The sequence below is a fragment of the Oryctolagus cuniculus genome, chromosome 16 (assembly GCF_051225735.1).
Source record: "Oryctolagus cuniculus isolate XC-2025 breed Fujian yellow rabbit chromosome 16, ASM5122573v1, whole genome shotgun sequence".
NCBI lineage: Eukaryota > Metazoa > Chordata > Mammalia > Lagomorpha > Leporidae > Oryctolagus > Oryctolagus cuniculus.
In genome coordinates this window covers 7,471,491-7,490,706 of record NC_142882.1, presented here as the reverse complement: position 1 = coordinate 7,490,706, position 19,216 = coordinate 7,471,491, and the positions used below count along the sequence as shown (strand labels likewise).

At 40.0% G+C, this 19,216-nt stretch overlaps 1 protein-coding gene across 1 annotated transcript in view; it reads right to left on the bottom strand.

The window, feature by feature from the left end:
* LOC127489053 (vomeronasal type-2 receptor 116-like) overlaps window positions 1–15,466 on the bottom strand; it is a 31,865-nt gene extending 16,399 nt beyond the window's left edge. The window contains exon 1 of the mRNA XM_070067593.2: window positions 15,398–15,466. Coding sequence (XP_069923694.2) covers window positions 15,398–15,466 — 69 coding nt within the window. The remainder of the gene's footprint in view (window positions 1–15,397) is intronic.
* Window positions 15,467–19,216: the final 3,750 nt, after the last annotated feature.

Genomic DNA, 19,216 nt, shown 5'->3' with positions numbered 1-19,216 from the left:
GTGGATACGATATATCATTCCATCCTTTATCTCTTCGAACAGGTCATCAGTGGTAAGAAGAGATTCTGACACTGGGAAATCTAACAGTTGGGGATTTAGTGGCTCAAGCAGTTATTTTAAATTTAATATTCTTTTATTCTGCTGTCATCAACAAATGTCTATTTTTCCTTCATGTGTCTAATGAGATTGCTTTATAAGGTGCTTCTTGCATGAATTTTTACTTGTGAGTTACCTGTGTCCTTATCACAATCTTTTCCTCCACTTAAGAACCATGAGAGTTTCTCTTGGTCATGGAATAATCCCATGTTGAGTGATTTCATTTTCCTCTCATGTCTCAGATTTTATCTGGGATTCCCACATTAATTTGCCCCAGATTCATAGTGAAATACACATAATTTTTTTCCATTTAGGGTGGCTATTAGCCTTTGTGTGTTGTTTTGTCTGCAAAAGCATTCAACTGTTTACAATCCATTTCTTTCTTCCTGGGGTTTTCTCATCTAGCAAATTTATGACTAACTAAATATTGGCAGACATCTGCAAGTTGAGATATCGGACAACAATGGGGTAATATATAGAAAAGAAGAGAATACTGACAGACCTGGAGAGAAAATTCATGTTCAAGGATAAAATGGCAAGAAAGTAGAAATATGCCAGTAGGGTTCAAGGTGAACTACAGACTGACTTTGATTACAGGCAGCATCCTAGTGTGTTCCTTGATGAAAACATGCTCAAGGGTGGCAACTAATCCAGCTGGTATCAAGTGTACAGCTCTTCTGTGTTTCTCCGGAACTTGAAAACCTGCCTTCTAATGGTGTTCTCTCAATCAGTTCTTGCACCTAGAATGACTTAATACAGATGTTATCTAAGAGAGATGTGCTTTAGTGAGATGGTTGTGTGCTTTCTGTGCACCCAAAATTCACAAAGTAAATCTCCCAGTCCATGTTACTAAGAGAAGGAACCTGGGGCTGGCACTGTGGCATAGTAGGTTAATCCTCTGGCTGTGATGCCAGCATCCCAACTGGGCACCACTTCCAGTCCCAACTGCTTCAATTCCAGTCCAGCTCTCTGCTGATGCTTTGGAAAGCAGCATAAGATGGCCCAGGTTTCTGAGCCCACCCCCACATAGGAGACCCAAAAGAAGTTCCCAGTTTCTGGCTTCAAAGTGGCTCAGTTCCAGCTATTACCACCATCTGGGGTCTAAATCACCAGGTAGTAGATCTCTCCCTTTCTCTCTTTCCATCTCTTCCTTTCTCCCTCTCTATACCTGTCCTCCTGTCCTTCTCCCTCTCCCTCCCTCCTATTCTCCTCCTGTTTTGGAACTCAGTCTTTCAAGAAAATTTTAAATAAATAAATAAACAAACACTTATTGAAAACAGACTTGAGCCCTTGGGTGGTTGATGAGGCCATGAGAGTACAGAATGAATAGCACCATTAAAATAAGGGCTCATCACAGGCATAGAAATCCAAGACTCTGACAAAAAAATAGCCTACACTGAGGATCTCTATGAGTCCTTAATGGAAAGAAACAGTCATCTAAGAAAAATATTCCCTTCTCTGGAGGGCAGAGAGAGCATCCACTTTGCTTATGGCCATGTCAAAATGTTGATTTAGTCTATGTTCACAAAAAGGCTTCCATAGCTTTTACAATGCATGGCAAGACCCTCAGATGATCAGTGATGTCATGCATAAAAGTGTTAATTGCTAAAGGAACAACAGAAGTCACTGTGCACTTACTCCCCATATAGGACCTCTGTCCCTAATGAGGTGTACTATGAGAACCAACTGCAAATTTTCCCCCAAACTGTATATGTTGTGTGTCTGCATTGATACAAATTGTTGAAATTTTTGCTTAATATGGAGTTGGTCTTCTGTATATAAAATCAAACTAACAATGAACCATAATGACAAGGATTGGGAGAGGGAGAGGAAGGTGGGATGGGAGTTGGGGTGGGAGGGTGGGTTAGGGGAATGAACCACTATGTTCCTAAAGTTCTTTCTATGAAAAAATGCATTTGTTAAAAAAAATTAAAAATAAAAAAACAAGGGCTCTACTTGCTCTTGTTCAAAGTGAGGATGCAGCAAGAATGCACCATATATAAGGGCAGAGTAGCCCTCACCACCATGGAATCCTCTGGCACCTTGATCACCACTTCCTAATCTGAAGAAACCATGAAGAAGGAATTTTTTGGTGCTAACAAGACACAAGTTAAGGTATGTTTTTAAATCACCATGAGTAGACTCAGGGAGTAGGCCTTAGGGCTTTGTTAGGAGAAAAAGAGCATGTACTCATCAGTATGGAAGGGACTTAGGGAGGTGAAGTAATAACTCTGGATAACATGAGGGAGATGGGCATGAATGATGGCCAATAATGTCCTACATGTCATTTTTGTGTGCTGTCTTCAAAATCAAATAAGGACTATCTGCCTAAACTATACTAAATTGATCTTCTGTATATAAAGATCTTTGCAAATGAATAAAGAAGAATATGATGGGAGAAGGAGTGGGAGATGTGATGCTTGTATGTGGGAGGGAGGTTATGGGGGAAAAGCCACTATAATCCAAAAGTTGTACTTTGGAAATTTATATTAAACAAAAGTCAAAGAAATAAAATAAAAATAAACAAGCTAGTTGTGTGTTCAAGAAGGACCTTGTAAATTAGAAATAGCTGAACTTTGGATAATGCTATTGTACATTTTTCACCAGATATGCACCAGTGTGTGAAGTGTCTGGATCATCAATATGCCAGCACAGAGCAAGATCACTGCCTGCACAAAGCTATGACCTTCCTGGCTTATGATGAACCATTAGGAATGACCCTGGACTGCACAGCTCTGTGCTTCTCTGTTCTCACCACTGTTGTGCTTGGGGTCTTTGTGAAGCACCAAGACACTCCCATAGTCAAGGCCAACAATCGTTCTCTCAGCTACATCCTGCTCATTGCCCTCATCTTCTGCTTCCTCTGCTCCTTAGTGTTCATTGGTCGTCCCAGTACAGCCACCTGTGTCCTCCAGCAGACCACATTTGGAATGGCATTCACTGTGGCAGTTTCCACTGTCCTGGCCAAAACTATCACTGTCCTTCTGGCTTGCAAGGTCACTGGCCCAGGGAGAAGGATGAGACAGTAGTTGCTATCAGGGGTACCTAACTCCATTATTCCCATCTGCTCCCTGATCCAACTGGCTCTCTGTGCCATCTGGCTTGGGACTTCTCCTCCCTTTATTGACACAGATGCACACTCTGAGCATGGCCACATCATCCTGGTGTGCAACAAGGGCTCGGTCACTGCCTTCTACAGTGTCCTGGGCTACCTGGGTTCCTTGGCCCTGGTGAGCTTCACTGTGGCTTTCCTGGCCGGGAATCTGCCTGACACCTTCAATGAAGCCAAGTTCCTGATGTTCCGCATGCTGGTGTTTTGCAGTGTCTGGCTGACCTTCCTGCCTGTCTACCACAGCACCAAGGGGAAGGTCATGGTGGCTGTGGAGGTCTTCTCTATCTTGGCCTCCAGTGTGGCGCTCCTGGGCTGCATCTTTGTTCCCAAGTGCTACATTATTCTCCTAAGACCTAAGAAGAATGCTTTGAAAGGATTCAGGGATAGAATAGTTTCCAAGGGAACAGATGTTTTGAAGAGTAGCTCTTAAGGCTCTCACAGTTTTCAATGATTAGAAACCAAGATTTATGAAACCAATCTTGCATTCTGATCTTATAAAATAACTTGCAGAATATAACCTCCTTATGAGCAATTTATACTTCTCTTCAAATGTTTTTGTTCTGAAGGACCAATTCACAGAAAAGAAATGGAGAGTGGGAGAAACCTTCCATCTGGTGATAGACTCTAAAGGTATCTACAGTGGCCTATTGATAGTTCATGACAAAGCAAGGAGTTTAATTCAGGTGTCCATGTGAGTGTCATGGATGGAAAGATGTAGGCCATCTTCCACTGATTTCTCATGATCATCAACAGGGAGCTGGATTGCAAGTGGAGCTGCCAGGACATGAACTGGCACCCACATGGGATGTCAGGGTAACAGGTGATGATTATATCCACTACGCCCCCGTGCTGCCCCCATTCCTCCTCTCTTCTTCAAAATAATACTGTGTAAAAGTTTCTTAGCCTGGGTTTTATGTTCACAATCACAAACCTATCTCAGATAAAGGCTCTCCTTGAAAATTTCATTTCTTTATTTGCTTTGTCAGCTAGTCAACACTGTGATATTCTTATTTTAATAAAATGAGTTACATGTTTGTTTACTGTTTTCCTTCATTAGAGTCTATATTAAAGTGGGCTTTATAATATAGAATGCATATTTTCAGTGCAACCATTAGACATGTTAAATCATTTTAATTATATATCATTTCATATTGATTTAAAATGATGTGATAATCACACACCAACTTTTAATTATATGTTGGTAGAAGGATTCTGCAAACTTCTTTTCACCTGTTCATTTCTTTTTATTATTAATTTTGGCTTTAAATTTAATTTTGCCAATACCAAACATAAGAAAACGGTTATTAATCTTGAGGAGAAAATAATTCAACAAAGTAACAGTTTTAAACTAAACAAATTTCATTTATACATTTCACTCTTTTGTGTGACAATCATCTATGTCATATTTTAAAATATTTTTGTCACTACAATCAAATTCCTTATCCATTTACGGTTACCCTCAGTTCCTTCTCTTGCCAGTCACCCAACCACCAATCCATTTCTGTTTCCATAGATTTATGGTACTGTGGGTTTTTTATAAATTAAGTATTGGATTCTGTGGTTTTAGGTGACCTTTCATTTTGCATGGCATTTTCAAGGGGAATCCACATTATTGCAGGTATCTACATTTTTCATGACAAACTGATAATTCCTTGTAGTAATTCATTGTGTTTTGTGTTTCCAATTAACCATATACTCACTTGTGCATTGTTTCCAACCTTGCCTGTGTGGAGACAAGCACTGATGTACAAAGATTTTTATGCATTTTATAATTTTTGAATGTACTATTAGGTGTGGAACATTTTGGTCATAAATGAATTTTATGTTGAATTAGCTAAGGAGGTGACAACTGTCTTCCGTACCGTATGTGTTCTAACTTTCTCACTATCATGGTTTGAAGGTTCCAAATTCTCTATGGCTTCTCCATCACTTTGAAAATTTTGAAAATTATTTGAGCCATGGAGTGGATGTGAAGTGGTGGCTCCTTTTGGTGTGGAATAGTTTGTCCATGCTTATTGCTGATTAGCATTCTTTGTAATGCCCTCTGGTCATATATTTATCTGTGCAGAAATGTCCCTCATCCTATCTGCATTGTTCATGAATTACTTGTATTTTGTTTGTTCATTTGCATTTTAAAAATATATTTTATTGTTTGTAAGTTACTCAATATGTTTATATTTCAAATTTTAGTTGAGGTGTACAAGTCTCATGCATTACATATATACAGATGTAGGAACATAGCGATGCCTCCCACATAACACTCCCTTGTGTCCACAATGTCTTGCTTCTTCCTCCCCCCTCTCCTATTCCCACTCTTAATTTTTGCAAGGAACTATTTTCTTTTTTTTTTTCATTTGACAGGTAGAGTTGCAGACAATGAAAGAGAGAGAGAGAGAGAGAGAGAGAGAGAGAGATCTTCCTTCCATTGGCTTATTCCCAAATAACTGCTACAGCTGGCACTGCACTGATCCAAAGCCAGGGGCCAGGTGCTTCTTCCTGGTCTCCCATGCGGTTGCAGAGGCCCAAGCACTTGGGCCATCCTCCACTGCACTCCCAGGCCACAGCAGAGAGCTAGATTGGAAGAGGAACAACTGGGACTAGAACCTGGCACCCATATGGGATGCCATTGCTGCAGGCAGAGCATTAACCAAGTGAGCCATGGTGCTGGCCCCGCAAGGAACTATTTTCTAATTTACTTTATACTCATGAGATTAACCCTACCGTATGTAACATGTTCTACAAATGGTGTGAAGAAACCAGCACTATTTTACAAAAAAATGGATACAAAGGCTATAAGTAAACATGGACATGCAAATTATCAATTTCACTCCAATTCATTACATTTTGTTGCAAAAGACAGGATTTCTTTCTTTTTTACTGCTGATTAATATCATTAGAGTATATATACCATGGTTTCTTTATGCAGTCATCAGTTGATACCTGGGTTGATTCCATATATTAGGGATTTTGAATTGAGCTGCAATAAACATGGGGATACAGATGACCCTTCTTCATGCTGATTTCATTTTGTTTGGGTAAATTCTAAGGAGTCAGTTTGTGGGACATATGGAAGATTTATGTTCAGTTCTCAAGGTTTCCATACTGTCTTCCACAATGACTACATCAGTTTACATTCTGACCACCTGTGGCTTAGGGTACCTTTTTCCCCAAATCCTCTACAGCACAAGATGTTAGTTGATGTCTATATGAGAGCCATTCTGACAGGTGAGGTGAAACCTGATTGTGGTTTTGGTTTCATTACCCTGAAGGCTAGTGATCTTGAACATTTTTCAAGTGCCTTTGGCCATTTCAATTTCTTTTTGAAAAATCATGTTGAAGTCATTTCCCATTTCTTAACTGGATGTTTGTTTTGTTGTTGTTGAGTTATTTTGGTCTTAGAGGGAACTGGATCAGATGTGGAGCAGCCAGAGATCGGAGCTGTCGACATTTGGGATGCCAGCACTCAAGGTGGAAAGTTCACATACACTACATCCCTGCTCCAGTTTCCATTATTCTTAAAAGGTAAGTGGAGCAGCGGGATGAAGCTGGAAATTAGCAACTCAGGAAACCCCAGAAAGTATGCAAACACATGGAGACTGAACAACATGCTCCTGAATGAACACTGGGTCATTCAAGAAATCAAAAGAGAAATCAAAAACTTTCTGGAAGTAAATGAAGACAACAACACAACATATCAAAACTTATGGGATACAGCAAAAGCAGTATTGAGAGGCAAATTTATAGCAATAGGTGCCTATACCAAGAAATTGGAAAGGTACCAAATAAATGAGCTTTCAGCGCACCTCAAGGACCTAGAAAAACTGCAGCAAACCAAACCCAAATCTAGTAGGAGAAGAGAAATAATTAAAATCAGAGAAGAAATTAACAGGATTGAATCCAAAAAAAATTACAAAAAATCAGCCAAGCGAGAAGCTGGTTTTTTGAAAAAATAAACAAAATTGACACCCCATTGGCCCAACTAACTAAAAAAAGAAAAGACCCAAATCAATAAAATCAGAGATGAAAAAGGAAACGTAACAACAGACACCACAGAAATAAAAAGAATCATCAGAAATTACTACAAGGACCTGTATGCCAGCAAACAGGAAAACCTATCAGAAATGGATAGATTCCTGGACACATGCAATCTACCAAAATTGAACCATGAAGACATAGAAAACCTAAATAGACCCATAACTGAAACAGAAATTGAAACAGTAATAAAGGCCCTCCCAACAAAGAAAAGCCCAGGACCAGATGGATTCACTGCTGAATTCTACCAGACATTTAAAGAAGAACTAATCCCATTTCTTCTCAAACTATTCAGAACAATCGAAGAAGAGGGAATCCTCCCAAATTCTTTCTATGAAGCCAGCATCACCTTAATCCCTAAGCCAGAGAAAGATGCAGCACTGAAAGAAAATTACAGGCCAATATCCCTGATGAACATAGACGCAAAAATCCTCAATAAAATTCTGGCCAATAGAATACAACAACACATCAGGAAAATCATCCACCCAGACCAAGTGGGATTCATCCCTGGTATGCAGGGATGGTTCAACATTCGCAAATCAATCAATGTGATTCACCACATTAACAGACTGCAGAAGAAAAACCATATGATTATCTCAATTGATGCAGAGAAAGCATTTGATAAAATTCAACACCCTTTCATGATGAAAACTCTAAGCAAATTGGGTATAGAAGGAACATTCCTCAATATAATCAAAGCAATTTATAAAAAACCCACAGCCAGCATCCTATTGAATGGGGAAAAGTTGGAAGCATTTCCACTGAAATCTGGCACCAGGCAGGGATGCCCACTCTCACCACTGCTATTTAACATAGTTCTGGAAGTTTTAGCCAGAGCCATCAGACAAGAAAAAGAAATCAAAGGAGTACAAATCAAGAAGGAAGAAGTCAAACTATCCCTCTTTGCAGACGATATGATTCTGTACTTAGAGGATCCAAAGAACTATACTGAGACTATTGGAACTCATAGAGGAGTTTGGCAAAGTGGCAGGATATAAAATCAATGAAAAAATCAACAGCCTTTGTATACACAAGCAATGCCATGACTGAGAAAGAACAGCTAAGATCAATCCCATTCACAATAGCTACAAAAACAATCAAATACCTTGGAATAAACTTAACCAAGGATGTTAAAGATCTCTACGATGAAAATTACAAAACCTTAAAGAAAGAAATAGAAGAGGATACCAAAAAATGGAAAAATCTTCCATGCTCATGGATTGGAAGAATCAACATCATCAAAATGTCCATTCTCCCAAAAGCAATTTATAGATTCAATGCAATCCCAATCAAGATACCAAAGACATTCTTCGCAGATCTAGAAAAAATGATGCTGAAATTCATATGGAGGCACAAGAGACCTCGAATAGCTAAAGCAATCTTGTACAACAAAAACAAAGCCGGAGGCATCACAATACCAGACTTCAGGACATACTACAGGGCAGTTGTAATCAAAACAGCATGGTACTGGTACAGAAACAGATGGATAGACCAATGGAACAGAATTGAAACACCAGAAATCAATCCAAACATCTACAGCCAACTTATATTTGATCAAGGATCTAAAACTAATTCCTGGAGCAAGGACAGTCTATTCAATAAATGGTGCTGGGAAAACTGGATTTCCATGTGCAGAAGCATGAAGCAAGACCCCTACCTTACACCTTACACAAAAATCCACTCAACGTGGATTAAAGACCTAAATCTACGTCCTGACACCATTAAGTTATTAGAGAACATTGGAGCAACCCTTGAAGATATTGGCACAGGCAAAGAATTTCTGGAAAAGACCCGGGAGGCACAGACAGTCAAAGCCAAAATCAACTATTGGGATTTCATGAAATTGAGAAGTTTCTGTACTGCAAAAGAAACAGTCAGGAGAGTGAAGAGACAACCGACAGAATGGGAAAACATATTTGCAAACTATGCAACAGATAAAGGGTTAATAACCAGAATCTACAAAGAGATCAAGAAACTCCACAAAAACAAAACCAACAACCCACTTAAGAGATGGGCCAAGGACTTCAATAGACATTTTTCAAAAGAGGAAATCCAAATGGCCAACAGGCACATGAAAAAATGTTCAAGGTCACTAGCAATCAGGGAAATGCAAATCAAAACCACAATGAGGTTTCACCTCACCCCGGTTAGAATGGCTCACATTCAGAAATCTACCAACAACAGATGCTGGCGAGGATGTGGGGAAAAAGGGACACTAACCCGCTGTTGGTGGGAATGCAAACTGGTCAAGCCATTATGGAAATTAGTCTGGAGATTCCTCAGAAACCGGAATATAACCCTACCGTTCGACCCAGCCATCCCACTCCTTGGAATTTACCCAATGGAATTTAAATTGATAAACAAACAAGCTGTCTGCACCCTAATGTTTATTGCAGCACAATTCACAATAGCCAAGACCTGGAACCAACCTAAATGCCCATCAATGGTAGACCGGATAAAGAAATTATGGGATATGTATTCTTTAGAGTACATAACGCAGTAAGAAACAACGAAATCCAGTCATTTGCAACAAAATGGAGGAATCTGGAACACATCATGCTGAGTGAAGTAAGCCAGTCCCAAAGGGACAAATACCATATGTTCTCCCTGATCGGTGACAACTGACTGAACACCAAAAAGGAAACCTCCTGAAGTGAAATGGACACTATGAGAAATGGTGACTTGATCAGCATAGCCCTGACTGCTAATGGACAACTTAATTCATTATCCCTCATAGTATTTTTTTTGTCTGTTCTACTTAACATGACTGGTTTAATTCTGTAATTATCACACAGTTATTAAGTGTTGAAAATTAACTGAAATGTGATCCCTGTTAAACATAAGAGTGGGAATAAGAGAGGGAAGAGATGTATAATTTGGGGCATGCTCGGGCTGACTTGCCCCAATTGGTAGAGTTGGAAACATACCAGGGGATTCCAATTCAATCCAATCAAGGTGGCATGTGCCAATGCCATCTCACTATTCCAAGTGATCAATTTCAGTTCACAATTGATCATAATGAAAGGACTAAGAGTCAAAGGGAGCACATAAACAAGTCTAGTATCTGCTAACACCAACCGATAGAATAAATAAAGGGGAGAGTGATCCAACATGCGAAGTGAGATACTCAGCAGACTCATAGAATGGCGGATGTCCTAAATAGCACTCTGGCCTCAGAATCAGCCCTAAAGGCACTCGGATCTGGCTGAAAAGCCCATGAGAGTATTTCAGGCATGGGAAGCCAAGACACTCTGGCAAAAGATCTCTGCGAGTGAGATCCCAGTGGAAAGAACAGGTCTTCAAAGAGGGAGGTGCCTTTCTCTGATGGGAGGAGAGAACCTCCACTTTGACTATGACCGTGTCTAAACAAGATAAGAGTCGGAGAACTCAAGGGGCTTCCATAGCCTTGGAAACTCATAACTGGTGCATAGGGAGATTACTGATGCCATAAACAGGAGTGTCAATTTGTAAAGTCAACAACAGGAGTCACTGTGCACTTACTCCTCATGTAGGATCTCTGTACTTAGCGTGCTGTACACTGAGGCTTAATGCTATAACGAGTACTCAAACAGTATATTTCACTTTGTGTTTCTATGGGGGTGCAAACGATTGAAATCTTTACTTAATGTACACTAAACTGATCTTCTGTAAAAAAAAAAAAAAAGAAATTATCAATTCCCAACTTGACTTTCACTGGGATTAAACATGACAATAGGTCTGATCTGATTTCATCATCATTTAAAAAAAATCATCTATTATTTTTCACTTTATGTTTCTGTGTGGGAGCAAACTGTTGAAATACTTACTTAAGGTATACTTAGATGATCTTCTGTATATTAAGATAATCAAAAATGAATCTTGATGTGAATGGAAGGGGAGAGGGAGTGGGAAAGGGGAGGGTTGTGGGTGGGAGGGACGGTATGGGGGGGGAAGCCATTGTAACCCATGAGTCGTACTTTGGAAATTTATATTCATTAAATAAAAGATTAAAAAAAAAAGGTAAGTGGAGAAGAACCAGATCATGCTGATTCCAACCACCTTTTGAGAGCCATTTCCTTAATTGAGCCATCTTAAATGCCCCCATAATCTCAAACACAGTAGTAAGTTCCTCATAGAATTACTTATTTCTCCCCAAACACTCCAACAGTGTTTTCAGATCCTATAGTCTGAGAATCACTTCAATGGGAGATATCATAACTTTATGTGGTTGTATAAGAACATAGAAAGACTTCCTGAGTCATACTCAAATGTGTGTTAATAGCCAATAGCATATGCATCTTCTAATATCCATGTCAATTGGTAACTGAGTCCTTGCATTTTAAAACAATTGTGTGTGTATGTGTGTGTGTAAAGGCAAGATCACTGGAACTGAAATTTTTATTGTTGCATGCAAAAAACAAGTCCTGGCTTAATGTGGCAATGACATCTCTGATTATAATTTCTATCATTTATAGCTAGAACATATATTTATGTATTATCTGAATAGTATATTCTTTGCTTACTTGCCTTTCATGAGTTGTCTATTGCATGATAGGCTTGTTTACTTGGTTAGCATGATACACATTGGCATGGCAGTCAATGTGAAACTGGGCTGTTCTCATTATTCAATAGTATCCTTAAGGCAAATAGATCTAAGTATTTATAAAGGAGAAAAGAAAACCAACTGCAATCCCATTGCTCAGAGGGAACTCCTATTCAAATAGTCTTTGGAACTTTTTTTTCACTCACATTTTATTTCTGCAGGGCCATCTGGTGTTCCCACGGAGATCCCTTACATTATTCTTGTATGTTTCAGTTCACCAACTCTTGACTTGGAGCTCCTCTTAATGCCCAGGTCTCCCTTCCTTTCAGTCAGGGTCAATACCACCCTCAGGCACTTGAGGGTGCCCTTGGCAGAGGATGGATTTGTCCTTGCCTGCAAGACTGCAGTGAATGCGCCTAAGGGGGCTGGGTGTGGTCCCAAGGGCTCTTTCTTGTGGAACCTCTCAGGCCAGCTCCTCCAGCGTGAAACCTGATGTTCACAGAGATCCACACATCAGCCATAATGAGTACTCTCACACTGATCTGCAGGCAAAGTCAGGAGCCTCAGCACTGTGAGCACAGGTTTCTCATGAGAGGACAGATGCAGGAACCATGTCCTGTACAGGAATATGGGTCATGAGGCATGGGGAATGAGAACAGGCCCCACCCCACTTCCTTCTTTGGTGCAGAATATGAGGATGTGGAGCTTCATGTGCATGACTCCCAGGGCCAAGCTGCAGAGGAGCAAAGTGTGTTCATGCCACTACCCCTGTTGGCTCCTCACTGCTCTGCAGCTCCACAGGCCCTCCCAGGCTCTGCCCCAAGTTGTGAGACCTGGGGAGGAGCGGGATGAGTGAGTGCGGGAGTTCCCCTTAGATAACAAAGTCTAAAATCTGGGTCACCATCTCCCAAGTGGGATTTTGACAACAGTGAGACACATTTCCTGCTCCACTCATTCCATTTCCTACTCATTCCATTCCGTTTACTTTATCCACTCATTTGCTAGTTTTCAAAATTTATAGACAGCTAACCATTCCAAAAATCCAGAAGACATTTACATCACCAGATTCTGGTTGAGGTTTTTTATTGCTCAGTTTCTGAGGGCATCCTGCGACACCTTCTAATTCTGTCCACTGAATGCCTCCTTGGAATGAAAGCTTTGGCATGAATTTGAAATGACCATGGGTGATGGGGGTTACAGGATAGACAATGCTATATATGCTGTGGCCCACAACATTCATGAGATGCTTCCACAAGGGTTAGAAATGCAGCCATGAGCAATGGGTCAAAGGTATCATTTTCTGCCTGGCAGGTAACCATATCCATTGCATGACATGTACCTTTGAAGTTTAAAAACTTTAACTTTTATATTTTTTTCTTTTTTCTGTTATTTATTTGTTTAAGGTATACAAACTTCATGTAAAAACTATTATTGGGGCTGGTGTGGTGGTATAACAGGTAAAGCCTCTGCCTCTAGTTCAGGCATCCCTTATGGGCATTGATTCCAGTCCTGGCTGCTCCATTTTCAATCATTTTGGACTTGGAGAGAAGTAGAAGATGGCCTAAGTGCTTGGTCCCCTGCGCCTGCTTTGAAGATCTGGAAGAAGCTTCTGGCTCCCACTTAGATCTGCTCAGCTCTGCCCCATTGTGGCCATTTAGAGAGTGATACAGGGGATGGAAGACATTCTCTCTCTCTCTCTCTCTCTCTCTCTCTCTAATTCTCTCAATCTCTCATTCTATCACATCTCATTCTATCTTCCACTCTCTCACTCTGCTTTTCAAATGAAATCTTTAAAAACAATAATAATTTGGGACATGCTCAGGCTGACTTGCCCCAAGTGGTGGAGTTGGAAGCATACCAGGGGATTCCAATTCAATCCCATCGAGGTGGCATGTGCCAATGCCATCTCACTGTTCCAGGTGATCAGTTTCAGTTCACAGTTGGTCATGGTGGAGGGACTGGGAGTCAAAGGGAGCACATAGACAAGTCTAGTACCTGCTAATGCTAACCGATGGAGTAAATAAAGGGGAGAGTGATCCAACATGGGAAGTGAGATACTCAGTAGGCTCATAGAATGGCAGATGTCCTAAATAGCACTCTGGCCTCAGAATCAGCCCTAAAGGCATTCGGAGCTGGCTGAAAAGCTCATGAGAGTATTTCAGGCATGGAAAGCCAAGACACTCTGGCAAAAGATCTCTGCGAGTGAGATCCCAGTGGAAAGAACAGGTCATCAAAGAAGGAGGTACCTTTCTCTGAAGGGAGGAGAGAACCTCCACTTTGACTATGACCTTGTCTAAACAAGATAAGAGTCAGAGAACTCAGAGGGCTTCCATAGCCTTGGAAACTCATGATTGGAGCATAGGGAGATTACTGATGCCATAGACAGGAGTGTCAATTGGTAAAGTCAACAACAGGAGTCACTGTGCACTTACTCCTCATGTAGGATCTCTATCCTTAATGTGCTGTACATTGTGATTTAATGCTATAACGAGTACTCAAACAATATATTTCACTTTGTGTTTCTATGGGGGTGCAAACTGTTGAAATCCTTACTTAATGCATACTAAACTGATTCTCTGTAAAAAAAAAAAAAAGAAATTATCAATTCCCAACTTGACTCTCACTGGGATTAAACATGACAATAGGTCTGCTCTGATTTCATCATCATTTTAAAAAAATCATCTATTATTTTTCACTTTATGTTTCTGTGTGGGAGCAAACTCTTGAAATCCATACTTGATGTATACTAAGCTGATCTTCTGTATATTAAGATAATCGAAAATGAATCTTGATGTGAATGGAAGGGGAGACGGAGTGGGAAAGGGGAGGGTTGTGGGTGGGAAGGATGGTATGGGGGGAAGCCATTGTAATCCATAAGTCATACTTTGGAAATTTATATTCATTAAATAAAAGTTAAAAAAAAAGAAAAAAAATATTGTAGCCAATGGAGAAGATGTGATGTGGTATATCAGTGTGGCTTTGAATAGTATTCCAAGTTTACTGAGGATTAACACCCTCGGTGAGGCCTTTTGCTCATCTATTTGTGGAGGAATGTCTGTTCAATTCCTCTACACATTTTTGATGATATTTTTATTGTTCCTTCTGCTTTTTAAAATGTAAGTTTTAAAATGTATCTGGAAGAATACGTAGCCATATTCTCCCATTTTCTATCAGGTGTTTACTTGAAACACTCCCTCCAGTTATGTAACCAGTGGCCCAGGCACTGTAGTCTGATCTTCCCTCCCTCTCTAAGCTGTTGCTTTCTCCAGCTCTTGGCTGCTGGGATTGTGTGTTGTGTCCTTGATCATACTGCATGTCTGCACCTTCCACACTGATCCACGGAATTCTTCCTTCCATAGAATTCCAACTGCGGTTTTCTATCAACTGAGAACTTATTTCCTCCACTTTTACTTTTACTGTCGACACCTAGCCTAGAACAGTAAGCCCTTACCTATTCAGTCATCTTGGACTTTACCCGTAATCAGCAGTATTAGTCCTAGGTTAGATGGATATTGGTAGAAATAGATTCTGTTACATTCAGAGGAGCTACATAAGATTCAGTATGTAAGATGGATGATGTGTGGCTTCTTGGGTGGGACATAATACAAAAATGCACTTGTGTAGACTTTACATACCAGCATAGCTAATTTGGAGCTAATGAGAATTGATACAGTGAGTGCTGACATGATAGATGACCTCCGCATTGTGGATTTTCTTAGTTTCTTTTTCTGCTTACTATGACATTAATCTTACAACTTGCTTACAGTAATTTCTACTTTTGATTTGAAGTGTGTTGAGCCTGAGAAGTATTCCAGGATAGAGTCCATTGGAGACAGTGTTCTCAATGCAGACTGAGTGTAAGTTCTTGTGTGTGTTCCCTGTACACACAGAGATATCTTTACCTACCAACTCAAGTGTTCATGTTTTTATTTTTGGAAATTGCTTTACAATAACCTAGATGTTATTGGACTTCAATAGAAATTATAATAAGTCTCAAAAGAAAAATATATGAACTTTTAAGATACTGTTGCTAAAATTCAATTTATGCAGAAATGTATGATCTCAGATGTTTATACATTTACTCAATTGGAATATATATTTCCCTATAAAAATACTGAAGTTCTACATTTGAGGCCTTCATTTCAAGCTATAAAAAATATCAAATTCAGCATGAAGAATGTAGAAGATAAAAAATGATAAATATGAGAGGAACACTTAAACAAAATGATGAATATATCCGGCTGCTAAATTTTTGAAATTAATGCATAATTATTTCATAACACACATTTTCCATGAATTTTCTGAAGCCTCCTCATTGCATGGAATTATTTCTCTTCATTCCCAACCTTTGTTCAGTGAATCGCGTACATTCAGAGTGACTCTACTTTTAGCTTCTACACATTACAGAGAGCAAGAGATAATTGCTCTCTGATTTAGATTTACTTAATAGACAAGTTTCATCATTTTACAGGTAATAAGTCTAACTCGTCAAGACATTATATTTTCATTTTTATACAAGTCACTAAATTTTATTCTGTATTTTGTGCCTATACTGCGTCTTAATTTGCATGAGCCACTATTCAAAATCTCACTAATTGCATCAGAATGGTGGCTAGGCAATGGAAAATGTGTTTTGTTTAAACTCTTAGGCATCTCAATGATAGCAGTTTCAGTCTAGAAAACTTTTGAGTGGAATAATAGAGCTCTCTTATATGCTCTCTTGTCCCATTCTTATTAGATTTACTCAGCAATACATCACACTGGTAAGGAAGCACAAATGATTAGCCAATGTTGATCATCATTATTGCCTACAGGACATGCTATCCATTGTGTATTGTGAGTCTGTGAATTTGGCAAAGGTTTAATGGTAAATAGGTCTCCTGATGGTGTCCATAATAATCTTGAGAGTCACTTGCATTCAAGAAGTACAGGTATCTTCAGGCTTCATCCTGCCCTTGGTGTTTCTGGTGGTGGGAATAAAAAGATGATTTCTGGTGAGTATTTTCTGCTTTAGAGTAAAAAGTGAAAAGTACTGAAATCATCCCTTGCGCTTATGAGAGCATCAACCAATGTTGTAGGTGCAAAAACATATCATGGGATTACCATGGTTAACAGCAACGTAGAAGTGTTTCATGATTTACAACTAAAAATGAAGTGATTTGACATCCTGAATGGGAACTTCTGCATTCAGGGTGATTACTGGTTCCACAGTGATTGAAAACCGCATGTCCTAGTGGGTATCTCTGTAAACAGGATTGGTTTGGGGTCTGTGTGGCATCAAGGCAATGGATGGCTGCCCTGAACAATGGCATGGGTGGCTGTTCTATTGCTCTTTGACTCTTTGAAGTGTGTGACACTGGAGTTTTCCGGTATGAAACTTGACTGAGAACCTTGCCTGATGCATCCCTTTGTGCCCTCTCATGCAATCCAGGTACATAATTGCAAAAAATTCATGGAGTGTTATATTGACAAGCTCATGGACCAAAAGTAACTAATGGGATTTTCTCCCTTGAGTCTTTGTATCCATGAACCTGGAGGAAATTCTTCACGTGGGGTGAAGAGAATGATTCACAAACATGTTTTCCTTCTTGCGTTTTAACCAGGACAGAAGACCTGAGCTCTAGAGCCTTGGGTCAGAAAGGGTTTCAGATTCCCCCATGGATGGGTGGGCAGCTGGTGGAAAGAAGTCAGATGGAACAGTATTAAAGTGCCTTGATTCAAGCAATTACACACACACCTACATACGTGCATGCTATATGTATGCACCTGCATGACATTGCATGTTCCACTGCAGTTGTGACTTGGGGTTTTTCACAGACTTCAGAGGTGTTTCCCTTAACTGAAAAGTGATTGCTATTAAATATAAGAGTGGGAATAAGAGAGGGAAGAGATGTGCAATTTGGGACATGCTCAAGATGACTTACCTCAAACGGCAGAGTTAGAAACATACTAGGGGATTCCATTCAATCCCATCAAGGTGACATGTACAAATACCATCTCACTACTCCAAGTGATCAATTTCTATTCACAATTGATCATAATGATAGGACTAAGAGCCAAAGGGAGCACATAAAGAAGACTAGTGTCTGCAAATACTAGCTGATAGAATAAAAAAAGGGAGAGAATGATCCAACATGGGAAGCGAGATACACGGCAGACCCATAGAGTGGCAGATGTCCTAACAGCACTCTGGCCTCAGAGTCAGCCCTTAAGGCATGCGGATTCGGCTGAAAAGCCCATGAGACTATTTCAGGCATGGAAAGCCAAGACACTCTGGGAAAAAAAAAAAAAAAACACCTAAATGAAAGATCTCCGCGAGTGAGATCCCAGTGAAAAGAACAGGTCATCAAAGAAGGAGTTACCTTTCTCTGAAGGAAGGATAGAATTTCCACTTTGACTATGACCTTGTCTAAACAAGATAAGAGTCAGTGAACTCAAAACGCTTCCATACCCTTGATGACTCATGACAAGAGCCTAGGGTGATTACTGATGCCATAAACAAGAGTGTCAACTTGTTAAGTCAACAACAGGAGTCACTGTGCACTTACTCCTCATGTAGGATCTCTGTCTTTAATGTGCTGTACATTGTGATTTAATGCTATAAGTAGTACTCAAACAGTATTTTTCACTTTGTGTTTCTATGTGGGTGCAAACTGTTGAAATCTTTACTTCATATATGTTAAACTGATCTTCTGTATATAAAGAGAATTGAAAATGAATCTTGATGCTAATGGAAGGGGGGAGGGAGAGGGAAAGGGGAGGGTTGTGGGTGGGAGGGAAGTTATGGGAGGAAGCCATTGTAATCTATAAGCTGTACTTTGGAAATTTATATTCATTAAGTAAAAGTTAAAAAAAATGGTATGGAATCAACCCAGATGTCCATCAACTGATGGCTGGATAAAGAGAATTTAGTATTTGCACACTATGGAATACTATTCAGCCATAACAAGAATGAAATTTCATATTTTGCAAAACAATGGATGCATCTGGAAACCAGTATGCTTAGTAAAAAAAAAAAAGATGTTTCCTTTGATTTTTCTGTTGCTCTTTGCAGTTGTATCTCCTTGTGTTGTCCTGATGATCTCAACTGCTTTTTCCAGATCGAACGGAGTTATTACAAAGATGGAGATATTAGGCCAGCACCATGGCTCAATAGGCTAATCCTCTGCCTGAAGTGCAAGCACAACAGGTTCTAGTCCCAATCGGGGTGCCGGATTCTGTTCCAGTTGCTCCTCTTCCAGTCCAGCTCACTGCCTGGCCCAGGAGTGCAGTGGAGGATGACCCAAGTGCTTGGGCCCTGCACCCACATGGGAAAGCAGGAGAAGCATCTGGCTCCAGGCTTCAGAACAGCATGGTGCACTAGCCACCGCACACCAGCCACAGCGTCCATTGGGGGTGAACCAATGGAAAAGGAAGACCTTTCTCTCTGTCTCTCTCACTGTCCACTCTGCTGG